This window comes from Osmerus mordax, chromosome 4, assembly GCF_038355195.1.
Source record: "Osmerus mordax isolate fOsmMor3 chromosome 4, fOsmMor3.pri, whole genome shotgun sequence".
In the NCBI taxonomy this organism is placed as follows: Eukaryota; Metazoa; Chordata; class Actinopteri; order Osmeriformes; family Osmeridae; genus Osmerus; species Osmerus mordax.
In genome coordinates this window covers 17,097,901-17,122,112 of record NC_090053.1, presented here as the reverse complement: position 1 = coordinate 17,122,112, position 24,212 = coordinate 17,097,901, and the positions used below count along the sequence as shown (strand labels likewise).

Genomic DNA, 24,212 nt, shown 5'->3' with positions numbered 1-24,212 from the left:
GGTTCGAGTTCAGTAAACTACACTTCAAGTAACAGCCTAGCCCTAGGATACTACTAACATGTACAATTTTGTTGGGTATTATTGTATGGAACACGGAGTTAGTCCAAATTAAATAAATAAATAAATAGGTAAATAAATAGATAAATACATACATAAATAAATATGGCTATGAAATAAATTGAAAATCTGAAAAAAAGATGGCAATAAATATATAAATATAGCATTATATAGCTGAATACATTTAACAATATCAATAAATAAATACATTTATTTATTTCAAAATTAGGTTTTTTTTCTTCAAAATTACGTCTTATAGATCAAATTGATCAGCATGGCTTGTCAGGATATATTATTTTGGCACACATTGTAGATTTTGTAGAGGTACTTTGGCGGATAAGTGCTCTACAGAACATAGATATTGAAGTCTTCATCTATAAGGCCAGCATGCGATCTCTGACACGACTAATGTCTTCCATCATCTACCGAATCTAGGTGTCCCTATCTGCCTTCGATCTTGTGCAGCTGCGTTGGTCTGAAAATAACCACGCCCCTCTCGTTTGCATGTGAGACTGGAAATAAATACAGCACAGAAATAAATGTGGTGCTCGGAAATATGAGTGGCGTTAGGAAATAAAAGTCTCAAAAAGTAAATAAATTTGGCATTAGGAAATAAAAGTCCCATGAAATAAATAAATGTTGTTTTTTCAAAAACGTAGTTTTGAAATAAATAAATGTATTTATTTATTGATGACGGTAAATGGATTCAGCTATATAATTATATAATGCTATATTTATATATTTATTGCCATATTTTATTTTATTTCAGAATTTATTTCATAGCCATATTTATTTATGTATGTATTTATCTATTTATTTGCCTATGTATTTATTTAATTTTGACTAACTCGGCGTTACATATTATATAGTTACGAGATAATTAATGTAGCCTTTTTCCAAAGTGTTATCTTTGATTGCTATAAAATGACCATTGAGTGTAAAGCTGTGAAAAAACTTTGTTCCCCAGAAAGCGAAGGTCTTTAGTTGTTGCGGGTTGCCAGATTTACAAGATTCCGGACAAGAAGAGCTCGGATCCATGTGGGATTAACAGCGGTAATGTATTTTCTATAATAGATTTAGGCAGGTGTCAAACAAGGCTCGTGGTATTTTCAGTGTTTTTATTGACCGTGTTGTACAGATCCATCAGCAGACTACGTTGGATTGTTTCACTATTTCTCTTAAACCTGGCAACCTAATGAGAACACTATCCCAGCATACCTAGCGTGCTCAACGGCTTCTCAGACCTTATGCTCATTGAAATATCTCACAGGCCTGTTCTGGACTACCAGATAAACAATCTGGACCGGGCCAGGCCAGACTATCAGAATTACCACCTAGTTTAGTCATTGACACATACCCCGCTTCTCTCGCTTGCTTAGTGCGAGTCGCAGGGGTGCTCGCTACAGTTAGCTAGTGGTGTTAGGACTAGTACTGTACTAACAGTGTGAGTAGAGGCTTAGACTGGAGCTAAAAGCTTTGGATCCGAACAATATGATGGAGCTAGAGACGGGAAGAACCGAACTTGGAGCAATGGCAGATTCGTTGCAGCCTCAAACTCCCAGCCGACACGAAAAGAGCCTTGGGCTGCTCACGACCAAGTTCGTCACGTTACTGCAAGAGGCCAAGGATGGAGTTCTGGACCTGAAAGCAGTAAGCATGCACCTCTTTGTTGTTGGCACGCGGATGTCATTCGAGCCCCTCTGCACCACCACATTGCAATGCTAGCTAACAAGCTAGCGTTTGAATGGATGGCCACTCAAATGATAACGTTAGCTGAGTGCTTTTCAACAGTGATTGTTAGCTTCCGTTAATAAATTAACTTGTCATTGAGTTTGACGTATGTACTAACGTTACGCACATTTGCAAGCCCAGCTTGTGAAAGTTGGACAACTTTTCAGACTGCCCCCTGCAGATTCCACTGTGTAAAAGTGGGTCATCTTTTGTCAACCGCCTCAACTCTTGTGAGGTTACAACTCATCATTGTATTGGATTTGTCTTAGTGGCCGTCCTGGCATTACTGGCAGAAGCAAAACTTTGAATGATCTAAACAGATGCTTTCTGTATGTACGATGTGTAGCATGTTCTAGGTCATCAATCTGTAAAGCAGTCAGCATTGTACGAACTCGTCAAACTGGTCGACAGTTTGCCCATAATGGACATCTGTGAATAGTTGTACAGTATCAGAATGAAACACACAGAGAGAACACACACACACACACAAACAGGCATATGCACTTCACCCACAAGGGTAAGTTTATATTGACGCCAGAAGGTTTGAAAGTCTAGGCCAGAAGGTTTGAAAGAAGGTTTCAAATAAAGATAAATAATCTGTGTCCTCACCCTTTATCTACAGGCCAGTCACAGTTACTGTGGTTGGTTCTGTGGGTAGTTAGACCAGGGTGGGACTGAGTACACCCTGTTTTAACATGGCAAGTGTAGGCAGTGGCATAGATCGGCCTAAAACACACCAAACGGTTATCAGCTCTAGACATTCTGCTGTACACTTTATCAAATGCTGGTTGACCACGTGTAGTGTGACTTGGCTGTCTGTCAAAGTAAAAGCTGGAAAGTTTCTATATGGAGGGTGTTAATCATATCAAAACAACTGTTTCATTCTGTCATTTCCTGTCAATGTGTGGTTTTACAAGTGTTGATACCATTGCTAAGTAGGCTACTCCTAGTAAGGCCATCACTTACAAAATGAAGTGGATCTGTACACGCGTGTAGGGTGTAGATGGCTACTTCAGGGACTATAGTAAATTCAGGACCAGAACCTTCTCTTGATCCATCACTTTTGATTCACACTTACCAAGTCTACCCAAAACACCACATGTCATTAGTAGCAGTTCCCCTGAGCTGAGATGGTGATGGCAGGAGGTAGGGGAGGGGTTGCATCTCAGTGGTTGAGTATTTCACCGCAGATCAAGAGGTTGCAGGTTTGATTGCCCCTTTGTACATCTCTTTGGATAAAATCAACTGCTGAGCAAACACTTTCTTATTTACTACTAAGATGTCTTGCTGGTCTCTTCCCGACAGGCTGCAGACACTCTAGCCGTCCGACAGAAACGGCGCATCTATGACATCACCAACGTCTTGGAGGGTATCGGTCTGATCGAGAAGAAGTCCAAGAACAGCATTCAGTGGAAGTGAGTAACTGAATGTAGCTACAGGATGTATACACAGGCTTACAGGAATCATTTCTGGTTATCCAACACACTGGCCTTCCAACATTTCAGCTTTTTGCATCGCTTACACTTCACACCCTTCTGTCTGTCTGTTTATTTCTCTATTTGTGTATGCTTCCCTTCCTCTCCCCCTCCCTTCCTCTTCCCCTCTATCACTCCCTCTCCTGTCCATAGGGGTGTGGGCCCAGGCTGCAACACCAGGGAGATAGCAGACAAGCTGATAGACCTGAAGGCAGAGTTGGATGACCTTGACAGGAGGGAACAGGAGCTGGACCAGCAGAGGGTCTGGGTCCAGCAGAGCATCAAAAACGTCACGGACGACTCACAGAACAGCCCATATCCTTTACTGTAGCAGCTCTGCCCACAGGAACGTGGCGATGAAACTCGGGGTCGTAGACATAACAGGAGTCCTACCTGTGCCTCGCTTGCTGTGCAGAATCCTGCTATTTGCTTAGAGTGTTTTGGTCAGTGATCTATGTTCCAGTGGTAAGATGTTGTACCCTTAACACAAATCCACTCTGGCTTATGTAAGACACGAAGACCTGTGTGGAGCGTTCAAGGGTAGGCCTCCTTGCCTTTCCTTCTTTTCCCAGCTGTCCTCCGTCTCTCTCCTACTCTGGAAAAGTAAAGATGCTCTTTAGGAAATATCTGATCTAACCATCTTTGGTTTGGTGAAAGCTTGTAGTCTTTTACATTTCACCCATCTAGTCTTTGCAGATAAGTTGTGGAAGGAGGAAGGTTGTATTTATCGCGTATTTATTCCAAGGCTTCACATGTACACTGTCATAGTTGTGACCCCCCTCCTCGTTCCGCCCCTGTGCACCCCTTCTGTGTCCTGTGCCCTCTAGGTGATACCCTGCTAGCCATCCGTGCCCCCACAGGCACACAGCTGGAAGTGCCTGTCCCAGAGTCTGTAAGTACCAGTTTCTAACTCTCTCACTGTCTCTCTCTCACTGTCTCTCTCACTGTCTCTCTCACAGACACACTCACATACGTAATAATTTATTTATACATTCACTCACATGCTGCTTTCTTGCTTGCTCGCTCACTCACTCATTCGCTCACACACATTCATACACACACACACACAGCCAGAGATGCCTTTTAGTCTGTGTCTATTATACCCAAACGCTGTCTCGTACTCTCTGGTTCCCCGTGTGAACAGACCATCAATGGCCAGAAGAAGTACCAGATCCGCCTGAAGAGCTCGGCAGGACCCATTGAGGTGCTTCTGGTCAACAAGGACCCGTCCAGCCCGTCTCCTGTGGTGCTACCCGTCCCCCCTCCTGAGGACATGATCCAGACCCTGCCCCCCACCACCAACACCACCACCCCAGGCCCCAAACCTTCCTCTCAGCCTCACCAGCTCCTAGCCCCCTCCTCAGCCTCCTCCGGTCCCAGTCTGGCTGTACCTGCCACCAACAGCAGTTCTTCCCAGACAGCTGCCACCACAGGTGGGGGACTCTGGGGGAAGGGTGTAGGGGGCAGGGCGTCTGGTGACGTGTGTCTGTGTATAAGATGCACATTTGAGAGGGGAGTTTGTTGACAGAGTTCTGGGCTTTGTTTGACTACCTCATTACCTTTGTATGTATTAATTAAGGGTTTGTAAGCATGTGTTAGATAAGGGATGAAATGTATTAAGAGATTGTAAGTATGGTTTAATGCATTGAGGGGATGTAAGTGTTCTGAGAAATGTCACAGATGTTGAGCAGTTATTGAGCAATTGCCAAGTGTGAAAGCCTAACCAGTATGTTTAAAATAATAATATAATAATGTATTCATTTAGCAGATGCTTTTATCCAAAGCAATGTACAGTGGGATTAAAACCTGTATCCATTTTGAGCTACAGTCAAATACTCTAATCACTGAGCTGTACACATACCCCCCAACATTCATAAATGCTTGCTCATTGTGTAGCTGATGTCATCCTTCCTCCCCCTCCCCAGAAATAACAAGCAGCAATGGGAGCTCATTGGCTGCAGCCTCAGACACATCTATCCGACCCACACCGCTATTGGACGCCCAGGCACTCCAGTCATCCGCCTCATTGGACGGAAGCTCGCCTTCCTCCTCTGCAGTCTTTGAGCCAATCAAGTCAGCACCCTCTGAATGTAAGTGTGCGAGTGGATGCTTTGGATTCGTTGAACTGAAATCATTACTTCCAAAACGTAATATATTTGTCCATTCCAAAACTATAATTTTGAGGAGTGATGAAAGTCCCATTCTAACGTTTCAATCCTTCTGTCCATAGTGCTGGATTTCCCCAAAGACCTGTCTGAAATGTTTGACCCAACTAAAGGCAAGTAGTAATTCAGGTCTTCAAACTCTTAATCAGGAATCAATCAAGTGTAACATGAACATGTTTTTAATCTCCATCTGATCCTTTCATCCCTTCATCTAACAGAGATCATGAGTGCAGACTTGTTGGAGGAGTTAATGTCCTCAGAAGGTAAGTTCAAGTGACATGAATTAAATGCAGATACTCAAGTGAAGGATGGGTAGATTCAGAAAAATGACATTACAACCCTGTGAGTGGTTGCTTTGTGTCCATGTGTAGCATGGCCAGTGCCAATCTAGGGGAACAACATCCCACTGCTGCGCATGGATGTGTCTGCGAGCCACTGGTTTACCAAATAAGAAAACTGTTGTGTAAAAAAGAAAAGAAAAATCCTGTTCGTAATGTATTTCCCCCTGGGTCTCAGGAGGGTATTTATATGTGATGTATGTTTTTCTCACGCTCTCTCTCTCTCACTGTCTCTCGCTCTCTCTTACTGTCTCTCTCTCTCACTGTCTCTCGCTCTCTCTCTCACTGTCTCTCTCTCGCTCTCTATTGCTCGCTGTCACTCTCTCTCTCTCTCTCTCTCTCTCTCTCTCTCTCTCTCTCTCTCTCTCTCTCTCTCTCTCACTCTCTCTCTAGTGTTCTCTCCTCTCCTCCGCCTGTCCCCTCCTCCTGGTGATCATGACTACATCTACAACCTGGACGAGACCGAGGGCCTGTGTGACCTTTTTGACGTGCCCATCCTTAACCTCTGACATCACCACCCTTCAGCTTGTGTGCAGAAGTCGTACCGGAAGAAGAGAGGAACAAATCTTTTTTTTACATTTTCTATGGAAAAACACAAACAAACTACACAACCTTAAAAGCAAATGAGCGATTCTATTTTTGGATCTCTGTGTATTATAAGAAAATGTTGTTTCTCCTGTGTATACGATGGAGCTTTTGTAACGTTGGTTTCCCTTATGTCCTTAACCTTGAGCCCAGTCTCCATGGATACAGGTACTGAGGTTTAACACAGTGTGTCCGTTCTAAACTCACTAAATCTCTCAGGTCAAATGCCTCCTCTTTGTGAAACTGCTATGTGTGTGAGAAATGTAATTTCTTCCACGTGTGTTTGGTGAAGCCATGGTACAAACGTACAGAAACAATTGGCAGTCTCCCCGCCATACACGCATGCACACACGCAAGCATGCACACATCAGACACACGGACGCAAACAGCAGACACTCACATGTGGACACACACACACACACAGGCTGTCATTGACCTATACACCCTGGCTTCTGTACACACACACACACATTTGAGACAGCCGTGCGAGCTCAAACGTGCGCTGACAGAGCACAGCTGATTAAATATGCACTGTCGTCCTGTATATAGAGAATATATATTTTGTACCACAGATATTGACATGTCAATGAGCTACAGTACGTTAGACTGAGAGACGGACAACATTAGCGAACAAATCATTTGAAAGAATCAGACAGTCCTGAATCAAACCGATCATTCTCTTGATGACGAGCTTTGGTCCTCATTGTCTTGTTTGTCCTCCATAAACATAATTTTATTTAGCTTATGCGTGTCAGTGTATGTGAAATCAAATGTATGTTTTCATTTGTATCTTTTACAGATAATGTATAGTTGCCAAGAAGAACAGCAGCACTTTTCAGTGCTGGTTTATTGTCTGTTAATATGTTGCTCAACCCTGTAGACATATGTCTGAAGTACCCCCGTTTATATCATTCTCTCTGTGTAAAAGATGTATGTGATATTACACATTTAAGGTTGTTTTTTTCCCTTTTTATTCCAAATGTGTTCCATGTGTCAAAGCCTCTGTATAGAAATAGCCTCTGTATTGTGTCACAGCCTCTATATATATATTTTTAATATCTGTTAGATAATGTTACTCATCTGAGGATTTAGTTATGTGGAATATATGTACAAAATTATCCTCTGAAATCTCTTCTCATCATTGCACTTTTACACCAGTCCGATCAGTAAGGATGGGTGGTGTTCTCATGCCTATATGACAGTGTGAAAAGCCGTAACCCCCATACACTTGCTGGCAGATGTCTTAGAAGGATTGAAAGGTCAATATGAGAATGGTGACTTAAACTTGCTCTCTTTTTGACTGGAACTGGTTATCTAGCCTTATGCTGTCATTCTTTTGTCTCCTTTTGCATAGGGATAAGTGATGTGCATGGAACCAGCTAGACCTCACAAACTCACATTTAGTTTTACTTTAAATTATGAATTTCTGGATAAGAGCGTCCGCTAAATGTAAATGTAATGAAGTTATATTCATTATAAATATAAAGGAAGTTATACGAAATGTGAGCATGGTGGTTACTCTGACACGGCTTTAAGAGCATAGACCAGGGGTGGTATGGGCTGAAATGAAACACTATAGAGGTACCCTTCACCTGGTTACAAAAGTATTGCTGTCAATTCACTGAAGCCTTTCCAAACCCAGGGATTTCTATCAGAAACAGCAGGGTGTATGTGTTCGCGGGCGTTTGTATGTTTGTGAAGGATACTGTCTACAGTATCAAAGCATTTAAACTGGTTCATGATGATGGCTATATTGTAGTTACGTCACCTCGATGAAATGAATAAATAAATCATGTGACATTTTTGTTTTATTTGGCATAATGGTCGGATCTATAAAATAAAAATCTGGTTAAATCCAGCGGTTTGCGGAGTCAATTGAAGTGCCCTGGGAACCAACTCGGATTAGGCTAGTTGACTCAATACATGGATGTTTTTAGATTGAGAATGAGAACGCAACAAGCCAAAGACAGCAATTCAGATAATTCTCCGTCACCAAAAGAGACACATTTTTCACGGCCTAAGTGTTGTAGCCTATGTATTTGTATCTTACACTTTACTTTTTTGTGGGTGGTATTCCTGAAATTAATGTGGACTATTCCATTCATGCAGAAAGGGAAGTAGCAGGGGCGGTCTGCCTATAGAGGGCGGTTGTGGCTTTGCAAAACCCGGAACTTTGAATGGTCAATTACTTCTAAAACTTTGGAGGAAGTCCCTCCACCGAAATATTCCAGGTTTTCCATTATCAATATTTTCATCTAGGATTATTGTCGTTAATTTTCGGGGAGCCTGCTCCAAATGATACCTTCTCCGAACTCGGCTCTTTCGCGAGGACTGTAAAACTATTTTTGAAACAGGTAGGAATCGAAGAAAATGTCAGCTCACTCACTAGTTTGTCGATTTATTTACGTGCTGTTGCTTAGCTTTGCCTATACGAGAACCAACATGTTGGCTATCGAACGTGATTGAAAAGAACCTGGAGGTTGAATTCGTGTTGTGCTCCCTCAATTTATGTCAACTTTCATTGTCCTCAGACTGACATGAAATGTAATTTGTCTCTCAGATGCTTTTGCTTATAATGATAGTTATCCTAACTATATGGTTGTAAAAACATTTAGTTTTAAGGTAATAGTTTTGTTCGTGCTGTGCATTGCCACAGGCTGTGCTATATTGAAGCAAACCAAATATTCCCATGCCCATCCCAAGTGTCAGGTAGCGTGACTAAACTCACAGCTGAATTGAACCACAGGGGAAAGAGGACTGGGCTAATCGTGTGTCTGCTTGGATCAGTTTCACTGGAGGGTCGACCACTGACAGTCTTTGTCAGAAGAACACAGATACTAAACTGGGGTTACTGGCGCAGATAAGATGACAACAAACTGTGTACGTGTGTGTTTGGAGAGTGGTCTGTCAGGTTTGGAATTCCAGGCAGCTGAACATACCCTCCCTCTCTCCCTGAGGGAGCAAGGGGTAGGAGGACAGTTATTCTAGGGTCAGGGGGGCCATGCCACAGTTAAGGCCTGCTGTAACACAAGGCTGAAGCATGAATCAGGATATTTATAGGAGCACAGACAATTGATTTGGTTACTGGCAACACACACATGTAAGCACACCTGTGCTCATACACATGCACACATGAACACATGCGTGCATACACACACATACACACAGGTTTAAGGCACACGTGTCATCTCGGAGGTCTCTCTTTCAACATACTGGACTTCTGTTCAGACTGTTATTACACAAGTTAGTTAGTGAGAAATTATTTTAGAATGTGCTGCTGGCTGGGGGTGATTGGAGCATGTTTCAACAAACTACCTTGCATTCCTCCTCTTCTAACTGATTAGGGACCAGCTATGTTTACCAGTCTGTGTTTACAGTGCGTTAGTGACATTCTTGCATGTTGCAAGTTCGCATTAAGATTTAGATGGTGCAAGGTTGGATTGCTGAAGGTTAGCTAACCTTAGCCATAACCTGAGCCCTAACCCTTGCTCTACACCTAACCCTAATCCCAGTCCTAGTAGGGTCTGTGGCCTAACAGCTGAAGGTGCAGTTTGGAGTTAGAATGCTTTCTGTTTTGACAGAAACTGTAGTTCGGCATCAGCAGTAAAATGTTTCTGTTTTAGCTTCTTGTTTTGTAGAGAGTGTGTTAGAGGAACTATTGAAGAGTAAGCTACAAGGATTGTACTTGCACATATACACACACATACTCACACACACATTCTCACACATACACACACAAAAATGGAATAGAAAAAGCGAAAGACAGCGAGAGATTGTCCTGAAGCAGATGCAGAAGGGTCCTTTCAGAATGTGCTGTAGTGTTTCCATATGTTTGGGAAAAGGCATGAAAAGAACTTCACTGTCTCCAATGGAAGCCGAATCAGGGCTGAAGAGGAAATAGATGCGTGTGTGTGTGACTGTGGATTTAGTAGTATAGAGGGATTAGCTCTCTCAGCTTGATAGACACAGTAAAGTATCTTAAAAGAGGAAGACATAAGATCACCAAACTGAAAACGAAACCTCTAGTAGTTCAGCTCACTCTGCAGTTCTGACCACATCAGCTCACAAACACACCAGTCTTAGCCGGTCAATTTGACTTCTTCAGAAGCCATCAAGAGACCATTACATTTAGTCATTTTTAGCAGACCATGAGAATTCCTATATCCCTCTTGTTCTACATTGATATTATCTGTCAGGCAGTAAGGAGGACGGCCGTGCCCAGCAGCCAGGATGCCACAGCAAAAGGACATTGTGAAGATCGCCATCCAGATGCCTGGGGCCTACCCGCAACTCATACAACTGGACCAGGTGAGAGTTGGGCAGCTACAATAAGTCGGGAATCACATAGGCAATCCTTACCCACGGCTCTTCAAAGTAAACCAATTAGCTGTATACAGTATATAGATGCACTTTATAGGTCAAAATTGATTAATAATTGTAATTGATGGAGATTTTGAAGGTTCTTAAAAAAAAAAGGAGGAGGTAGTTAGTAGTGTTCATTCAGTCATATTTCATACACTTCGGCCCATCAGAAACACTCCCAATGGACTGACAAATCTCACCAAAAACATCTGATTGGTTGACCTTGTCGCCGGCCACAAATTACAGGGCAGTGATTGGTTTACCGCAGTACACCGAAACATTTGATTGTTTGACCACCATGGGCACCACTAATGATAGGGTAATGGTGGCACAGACATACAAGTAGTAAAGCTTGTCTTTCCTGAAATGCACAGAGGAATAGTAACTCTAAACTTGGGGTTCCTGTACAGCCAACCATCCTGTGTGTACTCTAGACTGTGTGTGATACCTTTTTGGAGACGTCTCCTTTATTTCCAACGCACTGACTGCATTTCATCATGTCTGTCTGTACAGAAAAAGCCACTGTCAGCAGTGATAAAGGAGGTCTGTGACGGGTGAGTGTACGGTCTGTGTGCGTGTGTACTAAGTGTATGTGCGTACCTTATGCGTGTGTGAGTATGAGTGAGATACCATGTAAGATGTATGAGTAGCTACTGTGTGTTTGATGTTTGCTTACAGATGGAATCTTCAAGGTCCTGAAAACCATGCCTTGCAGTACGCCGATGGTGTTCAGACCTACATCACTGAATCGGTCAGTTCAGAACTACAAATATAGCTTTTATCTGACAAATATAACCTTAATGTAACAGATAAAGCCTTTATCACCTTTATCTGATCTCCATGGTCATATCTTCCTCTCTTCTGAGAGTTACATTTACATTTAGTCATTTAGCAGACGCTCTTATCCAGAGCGACTTACAGCGACCCAGCGACCTTCTGATTACTAGCCTGATTCTCTAACCGCTCAGTCACCTGACACCTGACCTACTGTCACAGAGTGCATGCAGTCTGTGACAGTAGCCAGTGATTTGTCCTGTAAAGCTGTTTTCGGTTGTAGATTTCTTCCTTTGGAATGTGTGAGTGTGTGTAGCAGCTGGAGCTATATTTGGAAGCCCGCTGTCGTTTTAGAAAGCTCCAACACATGCCTCTCCATCAGATGGGAAGCTGGTCACTGAATTTATGTGGATAACACCTTGCAGAGCTGCAGAGAAACCTCTCTCTCTCTCTCTCTCTCTCACTCACTCACTCACCCACTCACTCACTCACTCACTCACTCACTCACTCACTCACTCACTCACTCACTCACTCACACTCACACACACACACACACACTGAGTGTGAACATTGTCATCAGTTATAACCTCTGTGTTTCCTGTGAAGTGTGTTGTGTGTGTATATATATAAATGTGTATTATTGTGTCTGCTCTGTGGTCTGTGTGCTCTAGAATCGTCTGGATATAAAAAACGGCTGCATTCTCCGGCTGACCAAGGCCCCGGTGAGTCTGCTGGCTGGAGGCCACTATCCAGCCACAACCATCACACTGTATCTCCTGTGTGTGTGCGCATGGTTGCACAGCCAATCCATTACTTTAAGCTTATCTGGTGCGCTTATATGTATGTGTTTGGTGTGTGTGTGTATGTTATGTGTGTGTAGGGTCGCTGTGCAGAGGACCTGTATAAAGGCATCCAGAGCTCAGACTCAGGCGTGCGCTGTGATTCGCTGAAGCAGCTGGCCAGCGTGTCCACCGACGTGACGTTTGCTCAGGAGTTCATCAGCCGAGATGGACACGCCCTGCTGGTGGAGATTGTGGAGGAGGCTAAAGAGTCAGTCACACGCGCACAAACACGCACACACAGTGCATGCGCGTGCATGCATGCACGCCACACACCACACTCGCGCACACACAGTGGTACATGCATGCACACGCCACATACTCATACACATACACACAGACACTGGTGCACACATGCGCACACATTCTCTTTTTTTCCCAATTCTGTTCTGGTGTTCATGTTTCTAGGAGTGCATGCGTGTGTGTGTGGGAAGGAGGGCGGGGGGAAGGAGGGAGGGTTGAGGTTGTAGTTGACGGTGAATATTTGCTCAGGCAGGAGAGGAATGTGTTGCTTTGATAGAAGCTGGTGTTGAGATATGAGGTGATTACAACCCAACTGAACACATCTCTCTCTGTCTGTTCCACCTTTTCTACCCCTCCCTCTACTCCCATTTTTGCTTTTGCTCACATTCTCTGTGTGGGACCATCTCAATGGGCTAATGCTAATGAACTAATGCTAATCAGCGAATACTACTCTAGGAGCCTGATTTATAGTATAGTCTCAAACCATCAATGCTATGGAAGTCCTTCATACACAGTTAACATAGTCCTAATCCAGGTCTAGGATTATGAATAGGTTTACAGGTAGTTTGGTATACTTGCAGATTATGATACAGTAGTCTCTTCCAGTTTAGCAGTTCCTGCCTCAGGACTCAAGAGTCATCACACACATTCCTGTCTTAATAAGATTGTCACTTCCTGTCCACCTCTTCACCGCAGTCATCTGTGTGTGTGTGTGTGTGGGGGGGGTCTGCTGATGTAGTCACATCCTGTGCTGTGTGTGTATGTGTGTGTCAGGGCCCCTTTGATCATGACCCACACACTGACGGGTTTTATGGAGCTGATGGATCATGGAATTGTGTCTTGGGAGAATCTCTCCTCTGTCTTCATCAAGAAGGTCAGTTGACTCCCTCTTTCTCCATCTCTCTCTATCTCTCTTTTGGTCTTCTCATATTATTTGCCTGGTGTGTGTGTATGCGTGTGAATGCGTGCGTGCACTTGTGTGTGTGTGTGTGTCCATCTGTCTCACTGTCAGATTGCCAGCTTCGTGAACGCCAAGGTAGCGGACGCCTCCATCCAGCAGGTGTCACTAGCCATCCTGGAGAGCATGGTCCTGAGCAGCACCAGCCTCTTCCTGCTGGTCAAACAGGAAGTCACCATGGAGAGACTCATCGCACACCTCCAGGTGTATGTAGCCAATCCCAGTTTGGGTGTGTTTGATTTCATTGTTGTGTAACTTTACAGGCTTTTATTCACCCGTCCATTGGGTGCTCTCGCTCTACACGCACGCGCACGCGCACACGCGCACACACAGGCTCATACATAAACACACTCTCCTTATGTCCTTGTGCACCCTATCTCTCCTCATAGTCCCTCCTCCTCCTTGTTGTATCTCAGGACCAACCAACAGATCCAGACCAAGGCCATGGCTCTCCTGATGGCCTTGCTCCAGACTGCCGACGATGCAAACCGACAGGTAGAGCTGTGCTCTGGTTCATATGCCTCTGGTAGCATTCAGCCTAATGCTTGTGCTTTTCATAATAGAATTAAGTGTCAATAACATTTTAAAATGAACATTTATAGGAGGATATGATTTGTATAGGAGGATATGATTTGATTAGATATTTGTATGTTAAATGAAAGCGTATGTTTAGGAACATTGTTTTACAATATGTTTGCACTAATTATAGTTTTAAGTGTGCAGTGTTACATTAGATAGTTTAGTGTTCGTGAGATAGTCAAAGTGTGTCATTGTGTACCCAAAGCAAGCAACAAAAAAGTCACATGCATTGGCCGGGAATCGAACCCGGGCCTCCCGCGTGGCAGGCGAGAATTCTACCACTGAACCACCAATGCTCTGTGTTCTGTGGAATGGCCTGCTTTCCTTCTGAAAGGGAAAAAAATGTTTCGTCACACTAAAGGGTTGGAGGAGGGGAGGAGGGGAGGAGTGAGCGTAACGGATGGAGGAGACGGGTTGTGGGAGGGAGCATGGAGGGGAGGTGTAGAGTGACTGTAGGGAGGAGTGAAGAGTTGAAGAGAATAGCGAGCTGTATTCAGAGAAGGAGAGAAACAAAGGGTTAACTACGGGTGGGAGAAGGGGTCCCAGGCTCAGTCCTCGACAACTCATGAATCATGTTCTTGTTCTGTTATGACGTTCCTTTGCATATTTTCGAGTGATTTAGTTTCCAGATTTAGACTGACTAGAGCAGGTTGTGTGCATGGGATTTTTGTATTTCTTTTTTGTCTGTTGCCTTTTTTTTTTTTTTACTACTCAGCTCTGCTCTGCTCAGCTCTGCTTTACTCTTCTCTATTCTACTCTGCTCTACTCAAGCAATGACCATAAAGCCAAAGCTCTTGCTCGTATTCTTTTATGTAACCCTCCGTTTCTCTCCTTCTCCCGGCTTTCTTTTAATGCTTCTACTTTCTGCATAAAAACATGGCACATTGATAAGTCTTTCCAGATTTCCTGAATTAAAGCTAAACAGAGGGCTTTAGCAGTCCTGATGATCTCATCTCACAGGGGGCAAAGTCCCCTCATGTCTGCTCCTGCAGCCTGCCGCCTGCCTCCTGCCGCCTGCCTCCTCTCCTGTCTGTAGCTTTTACTGCCACCTTGTGGGGAAAATGGTCCCTGCATTGTAGATAGGTAGAAAGAAAGAAACAAGCTAAAGGGGAAATTGTTCAGTTACTTACAGTTAAGTTGTTCCAGTGAATAAGGAATGCAAAGGGGCAATATTCTATTAATTTCAAATACAAAAGCCTAAAATTAGATACGTACAATCAAAAGTACCACTACTGTATGCCTGTATTTATTTTTCGCTTTGGACAAAAGCTTAATTACAATTGTTTTATTGACATAAAATGTAAAAATTATGTATTGCTCCACCTGTGCCAATGATAATGGTGAATCTGTTGTTATGATGTAGTGAACCTAACAGTGTTGATCCTTCTCAGGATTTGTTTGCATACCTCGGAAAGAAGAACCTTCGTCAGTACATTTACAAGGTACGGTTATGAGCATATCCTGCACGTCTAGCTGCATATGAAGCTATAGATGGAGGTTCCCCTACACCAGAACGTGACAGGAGAGGACTTGATGCTGGTGAGGGGATGATGGGTGAAGGTGTGTGACCTGCTCCTGGTTGTTTGTGGTCCTGCAGAACATCATCCACAGTTCTGCGTCGGTCGGGGATGAGATGGCTCACTATCTGTACGTGCTGCAGTCTGTCACTCTCAACCACCTGGAGCAGAGGATGAGGACGCCCTTGGACTCTTACAACCAGGTTAGACATACACACACACACACATACATACACACACACACACATACACACAATAAATGGGATAAAACATGGACACTTCGTCACCCCCTTTTCTCCATGTCTGGCCGCCTCCCTCTTTCCCTCCCCTCCACCCCTCCCCTCCTCCCTCCCCTTCTCCTGCAGGACCAGAGGGAGATCCTGCATGGTCTCCGCCAGGCGGCGTTTGAAATGGAGAGTGAGAACAGTCTGAGCAACGAGAGACGACGGTCGCTCTGCGCCAAGGAGTTCAAGAAGCTTGGCTTCTCTGTGAGTGCAACCTGAGCTAGGACTACTGTGTTTCTACCTGTAAGAAATGAGTTCACTACAACACAGAAAGGTTGTCTGTCATCACTGCCATCTATCCATCTAGCCACGATTTAAACAGCTGTCCTGTGTGTGTGTTGTGTGTTGGCGTGTTTGTGTGTGTGTGCATATAAATGTGTGGCTGAATTGGTGTGTGTCTGTGTGTATGTGTTCCGTCTCTGTAGAACAACAGTAACCCTGGCCAGGACCTGGTCCGTACCCCCCCAGGCCTCCTAGCCCTGGACACCATGGCCTACTTTGCCTCCCGCTACCCAGACGCTTACAGCAGGGTGAGGTGGTGGTGGTGGTGGGGGCGGGTGGAGGTTGGTTAGGGAGGGTGAGGGATGGAAGGGGTGTGGTTGGGGAAAGAGGTGCAGGGGCGGAGGGAAAACCGAGGTCAATGGTGACTCAATCTGTCTTGGTTTCAAACCCTTGTATTCCACTTGGGGAACCTCCCTCCCTCCCTCAGTTTGTCCTGGAGAACAGCAGCAGAGAGGATAAGCATGAGTGTCCTTTTGCCCGGAGCAGCATCCAGCTCACCCTCATCCTTTGTGAGATCCTACGCATCGGAGAGCCCCGTGAGTAAAAAATATTTGTTATTTATATAACTCCTTTTCTCAAACCAAATGATGCTTTATAGAATAATATAAAAAAGAACAATGGAATGTAAATCTTAAAGGTCCCATGACATGAAATGTTCACTTTAGGAGGTTATTTAACATTAATATGAGTTCCCCTAGCCTGCCTTTGGTCCCCCAGTGGCTAGAAATTTGGCCCACCAATGAGAAAATGAGCTACGGACGTGCGAGCGCGGTATTGGTTTTCCTCGAGACATCATGGCTCGCAAAAGACCGGAGCATGGCAGTTAGCCCCGCCTCTCTCCTCCTCATAGCATTTAAAGCTACAGACACAGAAACAGCACGTCCTGAGGAAAGCTCATTGTGGGACTACTTGTAGTGGCTGTAATTCTGCACCAAGGCTGAATTTCGGGAAAAAAATTCAAAAACAGTATTAGGGGACCACTAACGCCTATATAAAAGCATCCAAAAACAGCATGTCATGGGATCTTCAAATACCGAAATACATATACTGTAAAAGTTAGGTCTGGCCTGGTCTTGTCTGGCATCTCAAATATACTATATATTGTATACATTTAATTTACACCCATATTCTTTCTATTTCTCTCTCTGCCTTTCTCTTCCCCTCTTTATCTTCTCCACCTCTCCTGCTCTCCCCTGCCACCTCTCCTTCCTCCTCTACACCCCCATCCCCTCTCCCAGCGTCAGAGACTGGGTCCAACTACCACCCCATCTTCTTCTCCCAGGATCGGCTTCTGGAGGAGCTGTTCTGCGTCTGCATCCAGCTGGTCAACAAGACCTGGAAGGAGATGAGAGCCACACAGGAGGACTTTGACAAGGTACCCAAACCATATCTGCCGTCGGTCCCATGAGCTGCCCAGCCCACTGTTTAAATTAGGGTGTGGGGTAACCGAAGTTTTACACTGTTACACTAGGTGTGGGTTTACTCTTTGTAGGGCGTGACTGTGTAAACATGACGTTTTTACATAGCAGGAGCTTTGCTCTAAAACGACATAAAAACGGATAGAAAATACAGCAGAAAATCAGGGATCAGAAGTGTATAGTGTATAGTTTATAGTGTATTTACCAGTCGCCACATCACAGCACAAAAACAGCCAGTATCTTTTCCACAGAGGTCTAGAAGTAGGTCTGTGGCATCGGACCAGATGGACTAGAGGTTCATTTCAATTAAATTCAACTTTATTTCAGGCATATAGATCCATAGCTGTTAGTCCTGGGTCATGAGCTGGAGACATTGATCATGTGATAACAATAGAATATTGATGAGATTATGAAATAATGAACAAGCGAACAAATAAACAATGATTTAATGAATAAATTAATGAAGTAATGATTGAGTGCTCTACCACAATTCTGCGATGCCAACTACCCTGAATATCAGGTTGGTCATCTGGACTAGACGCTTATTAGTTGTTAATGTATTTAAAGTTCAATATGCTTCTGGATTGGACTGACCCCAAGTCCGAAAACCGAGACATTACCTGTGGATAGCATATCAAAGTTTGGCAGGAGCCATGGCAACAGTAGTGCAACACCATCAGGACAGGGATGTTAGATCTAGACCAGTTATACTAGATAGGGTTCGACCAGTTAGGATTAGTGTAGTGGTGGAGCAGCATAAGACCAGATGTCCAGTCTAGACTAGACTGTGGCTCGTGGAGGGGGTTGAAGACAACAGCAAAAGCTCTTTGAGGTGGTTGAATGGGGTTCATATTCCAGTGACCAGCAGGCTTCTAGGTGATAGCCTGCATCTCCTTTCTGATGCTAACCAGGTTTCTCTCAGAGCGAGCTTGTATTCAGACGCATCCCGTCCACAGACATGTTTGACAAAGTACCCCTGTCCTCTCCGCTCTGCTCCTCTCGTAAACACGCAACCTTTTGACCCTCCCGGGGGCCAGCGTCCGGCCAAGCGGCCTGCCTTTGTGTGCACCCACTGCTCCCTACCCACAATGCCCTGACCTGTGGACAATGGGGCATTAGAGGCACAAAGAGACACCGGCGGGGTGGCAGATTCACAGGGGCAGGTTCACACAAAGGCATGGTGACATCAGCAGTAATGACACGACACACAGACCTCTGGAGAACAACAACGCACCAGACTTGGACATTAGGAATCACTTGCAAATGTTTACTTTGAACTCCACTCTTACGGCAGAATTGTATTCAGCCGATTCACCCACTGTCTTTCTTCATTTTTTTTTTACATTTACATTTATGCATTTAGACGTTTTTCCTTGTCTTTCTTGAGGGTTTTAAGTTGTTTTAGGTCTAATTCTATGGGCATCTGTTAAGCCCTCGGTGACATTGCTTGGAAAATGGGCTTTACAAAGAATTGTATTTTATTTCACTTGGAGCCATCTCAGACCTGTCTGTTAGGGCCCAGCTTCTCAAGGCTCACTTGATTTCATTTGTGTTAAAGAGTTGCTTTTGGAATTGCTTTCCAATATCTCTGTTGTGCATAACCAATGAGCTCAAACAATGGCACTGTTGGTGTTCTTAATATTGGTCGATTCTGTAAAAGATATTTCGAGATGTCCCAGGTTTTCGGTTATATTGGAACAGCGTCCTTTCATTTTCCTCGGTCCTTGTCTCTGACAGGGTTACATTCTACACCTCATCCAGACAGCCTGCCACACTGATGGGCTATATTTGGCTTTTAGCACACACACACACACACACACACACACACACACACACACACACACACACACACACACACACAGCTCTCTCTCTGTGTCTCTCTCTCTCTCTCCCCCAATAACCCCCCCTAACTCTTCTTGATTTTAGCCGTTAATTGCTTTTGGCAACTCTCCACTTCCAGCTGGGGGGGGCCTGTGTGTGTGCGTGAAAGGTATTTGCATTATTGGAGGGATGCTAGAGTGTATGTTTGTGAGGGGGTCGATATTGGTGTCCACACACACACACACACACCAGACACACGAGACTACGAGGGAAAAGGGGCAGGTGCTTCGGTGAGATCAGCGCTCAGGGGTTCTCCTATTGGTCAGTCCATGAGAACTCTAGTGTTAGGGGAGAGAGAGCGGGGCTGGACAGGGGTGTGTGTGACTATCAGGTTGTCTGTTTACAAAACAGCTCCAGTGCTGGTTGAGCTCATGATAAATCGGATTCTCTCTCCCTACACTCTTCTCCTCATTCCTCATTTTCCTCTCTCCATTTCTCATTTGACTGGACACCTAAACTAGTGGTTAAACTAGTAGGAAAGCATAATGGAGGTGAGAGCTTGGCACGTTTGTGGTTCGTTGAACTTGTGTGTACTGTAGTGCTGTTGCCAATGTGTGGTGGTACTTATCTGAATTTATTGTCTTTCATTTCAAAGAATATTTAGATATGTCCTAATGTTAGTCTCGGTTTCTGTAAGTATTTGAATGAATAGATAACCTAAATACACATGCTGAATAGAATACTTGTATGCTAATGTGTATGCTAACAGCACCTTTCATGACATGTATTTCTGGACTGTGTGTGCTAACCTGTAGAACGTATTTCAGTCTCATAGTCAGCTATGGTGAGCGGCTGTGTCAGTGTTGCTTTGCGGACTGTAGCCCATCGATGTGAAGCTAACCAATATGCTAACATCCCCAGTGAGTGAACAGTCAAATAAAATAAAAAACCTGACCTGGTGGTCAATTGATACATAGAGAGATGAATAGATGGATCATTGATCTGTCTGTCTGACAGATGATTGGGTACTGTCCCCATCTCCAAGGGGAAGTCTTAGTGAGTATACTTCGGTGTGTGCCAGGGGACAGGAGTGGGGACCAAACAGGGGACACTTGCGACTTGGGAAGAGATTGAGAAGATCAGTTTTTCTGTGTGTGTGCACGTTCAGAGTTTGGTTTTGATGAGTGAACTATGGATTTTAGTTTTATGGATTTTCCCCTGTGCAACTGTGACCGCAATACCAGAGTGTATTGCGTGTGTGAACGCACACATACACACACACACACACACACACACACACACACACACACACACACACACACACACACACACACACACACACACACACACAGACCCTCTTTCTCTGTACACCCTGCTCTGTCATGTTCTATGTTACCCCCCCTCTCCTGCCCTCTCTGCTCCCTCTCTCACTCTTTCTCTCCTCACTTCCCGTTTTCCTCTCTGTTAATCTTTCTCTCCTGCTTTCTCTCGCTCTCTTTCTCTCGTTCTCCCCCTGTCGTTTTTTCCTCTCATGGTCAATACCCCTTTCCTTTGTCTCCCCCTCACTCATGAACCCCCCCTCCCACATCACCCCATCTTCCTCCTCTCCTAGTGAAGGTGTGATAGATGACTGTACTCCGGTCTTTCTCCGGTCCCTCCTGCAGGTGATGCAAGTGGTGCGTGAGCAGATCACCAGGACCCTGTCCAGTAAGCCCACGTCCCTGGAACTGTTCAAGAACAAGGTCAACGCCCTGAACTACAGTGAGATCCTGAAGCTGAGGCAAACGGAGCGTCTGCATCAGGAGGAGACCCTCGCACCCCCTGTCCTGTGAGCTTCTCTAGAACCTTTTCTAGAACCTTCTCTGTAAAACCCTCCTGCTAGAACACACTCTGCAACCTTCTCTGTCAAACAGTCTTTGTAGAACAATATCTAGAACCTTCTTACTATAATTATATAATCGTATACATTTATCTAGAACCATTCTCTGGAATTATCTTTGTAGAACCTTCTCCGTAGAAGCTTCTCTCTGAAACCCTCTCTATAGGACCTTCTCTGTAGAACGTTCTTTGTGGAACATTCTCTAGAACCTTCTCTCTAGAACCTTCCCTACAACCTTTCCTCTAGACCCTCTACAACCTTCTGTAGAACAATCCGCACCTGCCAGGTGCGGCTTGGAGAACATTTCGCCCTGACCACCTGTGTCTGCCTGTGTGCTGTGTAGTTTTTACCCTTATTGAACCAGCCATTTTGTCACCCACTCTCTCTGCTATGTTTGTCACCAAACGACATGTTCGGCAGAGTCACTGTCTGTGTCTGTATACTAACACTGAACCAGCTCTAAAGCTGCTGGATATGACGTTATGGCTTTGTCTGACACTGTGTGTCTAGCTAGGTATGTGTCTAGTTACGTATGTGTGTCTAGCTAGGTATGTGTTTCCAGTTAGGAATGTGTCTCTGTCTAGCTAGGTATGTGTTTCCAGTTAGGAATGTGTCTCTGTCTAGCTAGGTGTGTGTTTCCAGTTAGGAATGTGTCTCTGTCTAGCTAGGTGTGTGTTTCCAGTTAGGAATGTGTCTCTGTCTAGCTAGGTATGTGTTTCCAGTTAGGAATGTGTCTCTGTCTAGCTAGGTATGTGTGTGTAGTAGTAGTAGGAGTAGTAGTAAGCAGAATAAGTTGTGTTTTGCTCGATGGGACTGACGGTGTGTTTTGTGGTGTGTGTGTGCGTGTGTTAGAGAGCTGAAGGAGCGTTTGAAGCCTGAGTTGCTGGAGCTGATTCGCCAGCAGAGACTGAACCGTCTGTGTCAGGGAACACTCTTCCGCAAGATCAGCAGCCGTCGTAGACAGGGTGAGACCGACCGTCTCATTTACCGTTTAATCGTTTAGCAGACGCTTTTATCCAAAGCAACATGAAAACAGTGCATATAGAAGGGACAGCAAAAATTCAAGGATCAGATGTGTAGAGTTCTAGCAGTATTTCGGTGGTCTTGTATTTACGGTTTTGTATTTAGCCAGTAAAGCGCCTAAGTAATGCTACCGAAAGCGGTGCAATAATCATATCTCAGCTACAATAATAAATGGTACAATACAGCAAAAACATAAAATCTGAAGTGTAACATCAAATAATTTAGGGGGTTCAGTCTGTTATGAGAGTGGTACAACAGGATGTCAAATGCAACATACAGAGAAATAAAGTACACGTTTGTAGGGATCACAGGGCGTCCTGTACTGAGGGCTGCTGTCGGTGCCCTTAAGCCAAGTGAAGATTCCCAGACACCATCTCGGCAGATAGCAGCTCTGTGGATTAGAGGAGGGAGACCCGCTCTGATGTTTCCCATTGGCCGTTTCAGATAAGCTGTGGTACTGTCGCCTGTCACCTAATCACAAAGTCCTTCACTATGGCGATGTGGAGGAGGACACAGAGGCTCCGCCCATCGAGATGCTGCAAGAAAAAAGTGAGTCGCTTCCTCTGAGCTGCATGTGTACATCGTTTCCTCCTCTCCTCTCTTCTCCCCCCCCCCCCCCCCCACACACACACACACACACATTTCTCTCGTCTCCTCCTCACCCCCCTCTGCTCTACTTCTGCAGTCCCTGTTGCAGAGATTAAGGCTTTACTGATGGGGAAGGACTGTCCACACATGAAAGAGAACAAGGGGAAGCAGACCAAGGTTGGTGCCTCCACACTCCTCACATTCCTCTCACCACTAGTGGCCCATGGTTACCTGAGAGAGGGATGGGTATAGCTTACTGGTAGAGTAGTTGGACTGCATATCAAGACGTCACAGGTTCAAATTCCCCCCTGCTCGCTGCTTGGGAGGAAAGTGTCTGCTAAATGAACCCATTAGTATTCTGGATGTTGAATTAGTTTCCGGGTGGGAAGTAGTGCCTTCATTTGGCTGGCCCCAACCATGCACCCACTCTTGCAGGAGAATCTGGACTTGGCCTTCAGCATCACGTATGATGTGGAGGAGTACAGCCTGAACTTCATAGCCTCTTCCCGGACAGATGTAAGTGACTGTATTGTACAGTTTGGACAAACAGAGGAAGACATCCTCGATCTGGTCTGCTGTGTGTCTGAAATGGTTTTGTCCCGATAAAATACATAGTCAAACCATGTTTCTGTCAGCTTAACGAACCTCTATGAGCCATAAAGTTTGGTGTTTGTCTGTATCTCTTGCTAACTCGCCTTTCTCCCCTTCCTCCCTCCCTCCTTCCCTCTCTCTCCTTCTCTCTGTATACACTACCTCCCTACTTTGTCATCTCCCGCTCACCCCCCCCGCCCCCCCCCCGGGCTCCTCCCCCCCTCAGTTCTGCCTGTGGACGGACGGACTGAGCGTGCTCCTGGGGAAGGACATGAGCAGTGAGTGCATGCGCAGTGAGCTGGAGATCCTCCTCTCCATGGAGATCAAACTCCGCCTCCTGGACCTGGAAAACGTGCAAATCCCAGACCATGCCCCCCCTGTACCTAAACCCCCCAGCAACTTTAACTTCTGTTATGACTTCAGTCAGGCAGAGCAGTAATATATGGAGATGGGGGCTGGCAGGAGGCAGGATGGGGCTTGAGGCTCAAAATTCTGGGGTGGAGCTTAGGACGGGGGTGGGGGGAGGCAGGACTGAGGTGGGGGAGGCAGGACTGAGGTGGGGGAGGCAGGACTGAGGTGGAGGAGGCAGGACTGAGGTGAGGGAGGCAGGAGTGAGGTGGAGGGAGGCAGGACTGGGGTGGAGGGAGGCAGGACTGGGGTGGAGGGAGGCAGGACTGAGGTGGGGGAGGAAGGACTGAGGTGG

The 24,212-nt window shown here is 45.1% G+C and overlaps 2 protein-coding genes and 1 non-coding gene across 5 annotated transcripts; 2 read left to right on the top strand and 1 right to left on the bottom strand.

Moving 5' to 3' along the window:
• The first annotated feature begins 1,322 nt into the window (after positions 1-1,322).
• On the top strand, positions 1,323-8,178 carry e2f4 (E2F transcription factor 4). The gene is made up of 10 exons (XM_067234469.1): positions 1,323-1,707; positions 3,094-3,203; positions 3,417-3,578; positions 3,760-3,803; positions 4,091-4,155; positions 4,408-4,696; positions 5,189-5,353; positions 5,494-5,541; positions 5,647-5,691; positions 6,160-8,178. Exons 1-10 carry the CDS (start codon positions 1,549-1,551, stop codon positions 6,273-6,275), a joined length of 1,203 nt encoding a protein of 400 aa, XP_067090570.1. The 5' UTR covers positions 1,323-1,548; the 3' UTR covers positions 6,276-8,178.
• Positions 8,179-8,541: 363 nt separating this feature from the next.
• elmo3 (engulfment and cell motility 3) lies at positions 8,542-24,014 on the top strand. Of its 3 annotated transcripts, none has more exons than XM_067234333.1 (21): positions 8,542-8,705; positions 10,552-10,659; positions 11,227-11,267; positions 11,392-11,464; positions 12,159-12,209; positions 12,368-12,537; positions 13,344-13,443; positions 13,582-13,733; positions 13,944-14,022; positions 15,498-15,548; positions 15,704-15,826; positions 15,989-16,111; positions 16,333-16,437; positions 16,617-16,725; positions 17,428-17,564; positions 21,093-21,256; positions 22,160-22,272; positions 22,775-22,879; positions 23,016-23,095; positions 23,354-23,434; positions 23,736-24,014. In XM_067234333.1, exons 2-21 carry the CDS (start codon positions 10,582-10,584, stop codon positions 23,946-23,948), a joined length of 2,148 nt encoding a protein of 715 aa, XP_067090434.1. In that variant the 5' UTR covers positions 8,542-8,705; positions 10,552-10,581; the 3' UTR covers positions 23,949-24,014. The 3 variants fall into 3 exon arrangements, with proteins under 3 accessions (XP_067090434.1, XP_067090433.1, XP_067090435.1); XM_067234332.1 differs by having other exon boundaries at positions 10,548-10,659; XM_067234334.1 differs by lacking the exons at positions 8,542-8,705; positions 10,552-10,659; positions 11,227-11,267; ... (10 more) ...; positions 16,617-16,725; positions 17,428-17,564 and adding an exon at positions 19,840-19,979.
• trnag-gcc (transfer RNA glycine (anticodon GCC)) lies at positions 14,332-14,402 on the bottom strand. The gene has a single exon. It is a non-coding gene; the product is annotated as a tRNA-Gly (tRNA).
• Positions 24,015-24,212: the final 198 nt, after the last annotated feature.

What these genes read in the sequence shown, in the direction of transcription:
- e2f4 (XM_067234469.1), top strand. Translation starts at nt 1,549, where the DNA reads ATGATGGAGCTAGAGACGGGAAGAACCGAACTTGGAGCAATGGCAGAT. An exon ending in AAGAACAGCATTCAGTGGAA is followed by an intron (nt 3,204 to 3,416) that starts GTGAGTAACTGA and finishes TCCTGTCCATAG; the next exon opens with GGGTGTGGGCCCAGGCTGCA. An exon ending in CCAGACAGCTGCCACCACAG is followed by an intron (nt 4,697 to 5,188) that starts GTGGGGGACTCT and finishes CCCCCTCCCCAG; the next exon opens with AAATAACAAGCAGCAATGGG.
- elmo3 (XM_067234333.1), top strand. Translation starts at nt 10,582, where the DNA reads ATGCCACAGCAAAAGGACATTGTGAAGATCGCCATCCAGATGCCTGGG. An exon ending in CCTTGGACTCTTACAACCAG is followed by an intron (nt 15,827 to 15,988) that starts GTTAGACATACA and finishes CTTCTCCTGCAG; the next exon opens with GACCAGAGGGAGATCCTGCA. An exon ending in ACCCAGACGCTTACAGCAGG is followed by an intron (nt 16,438 to 16,616) that starts GTGAGGTGGTGG and finishes TCCCTCCCTCAG; the next exon opens with TTTGTCCTGGAGAACAGCAG.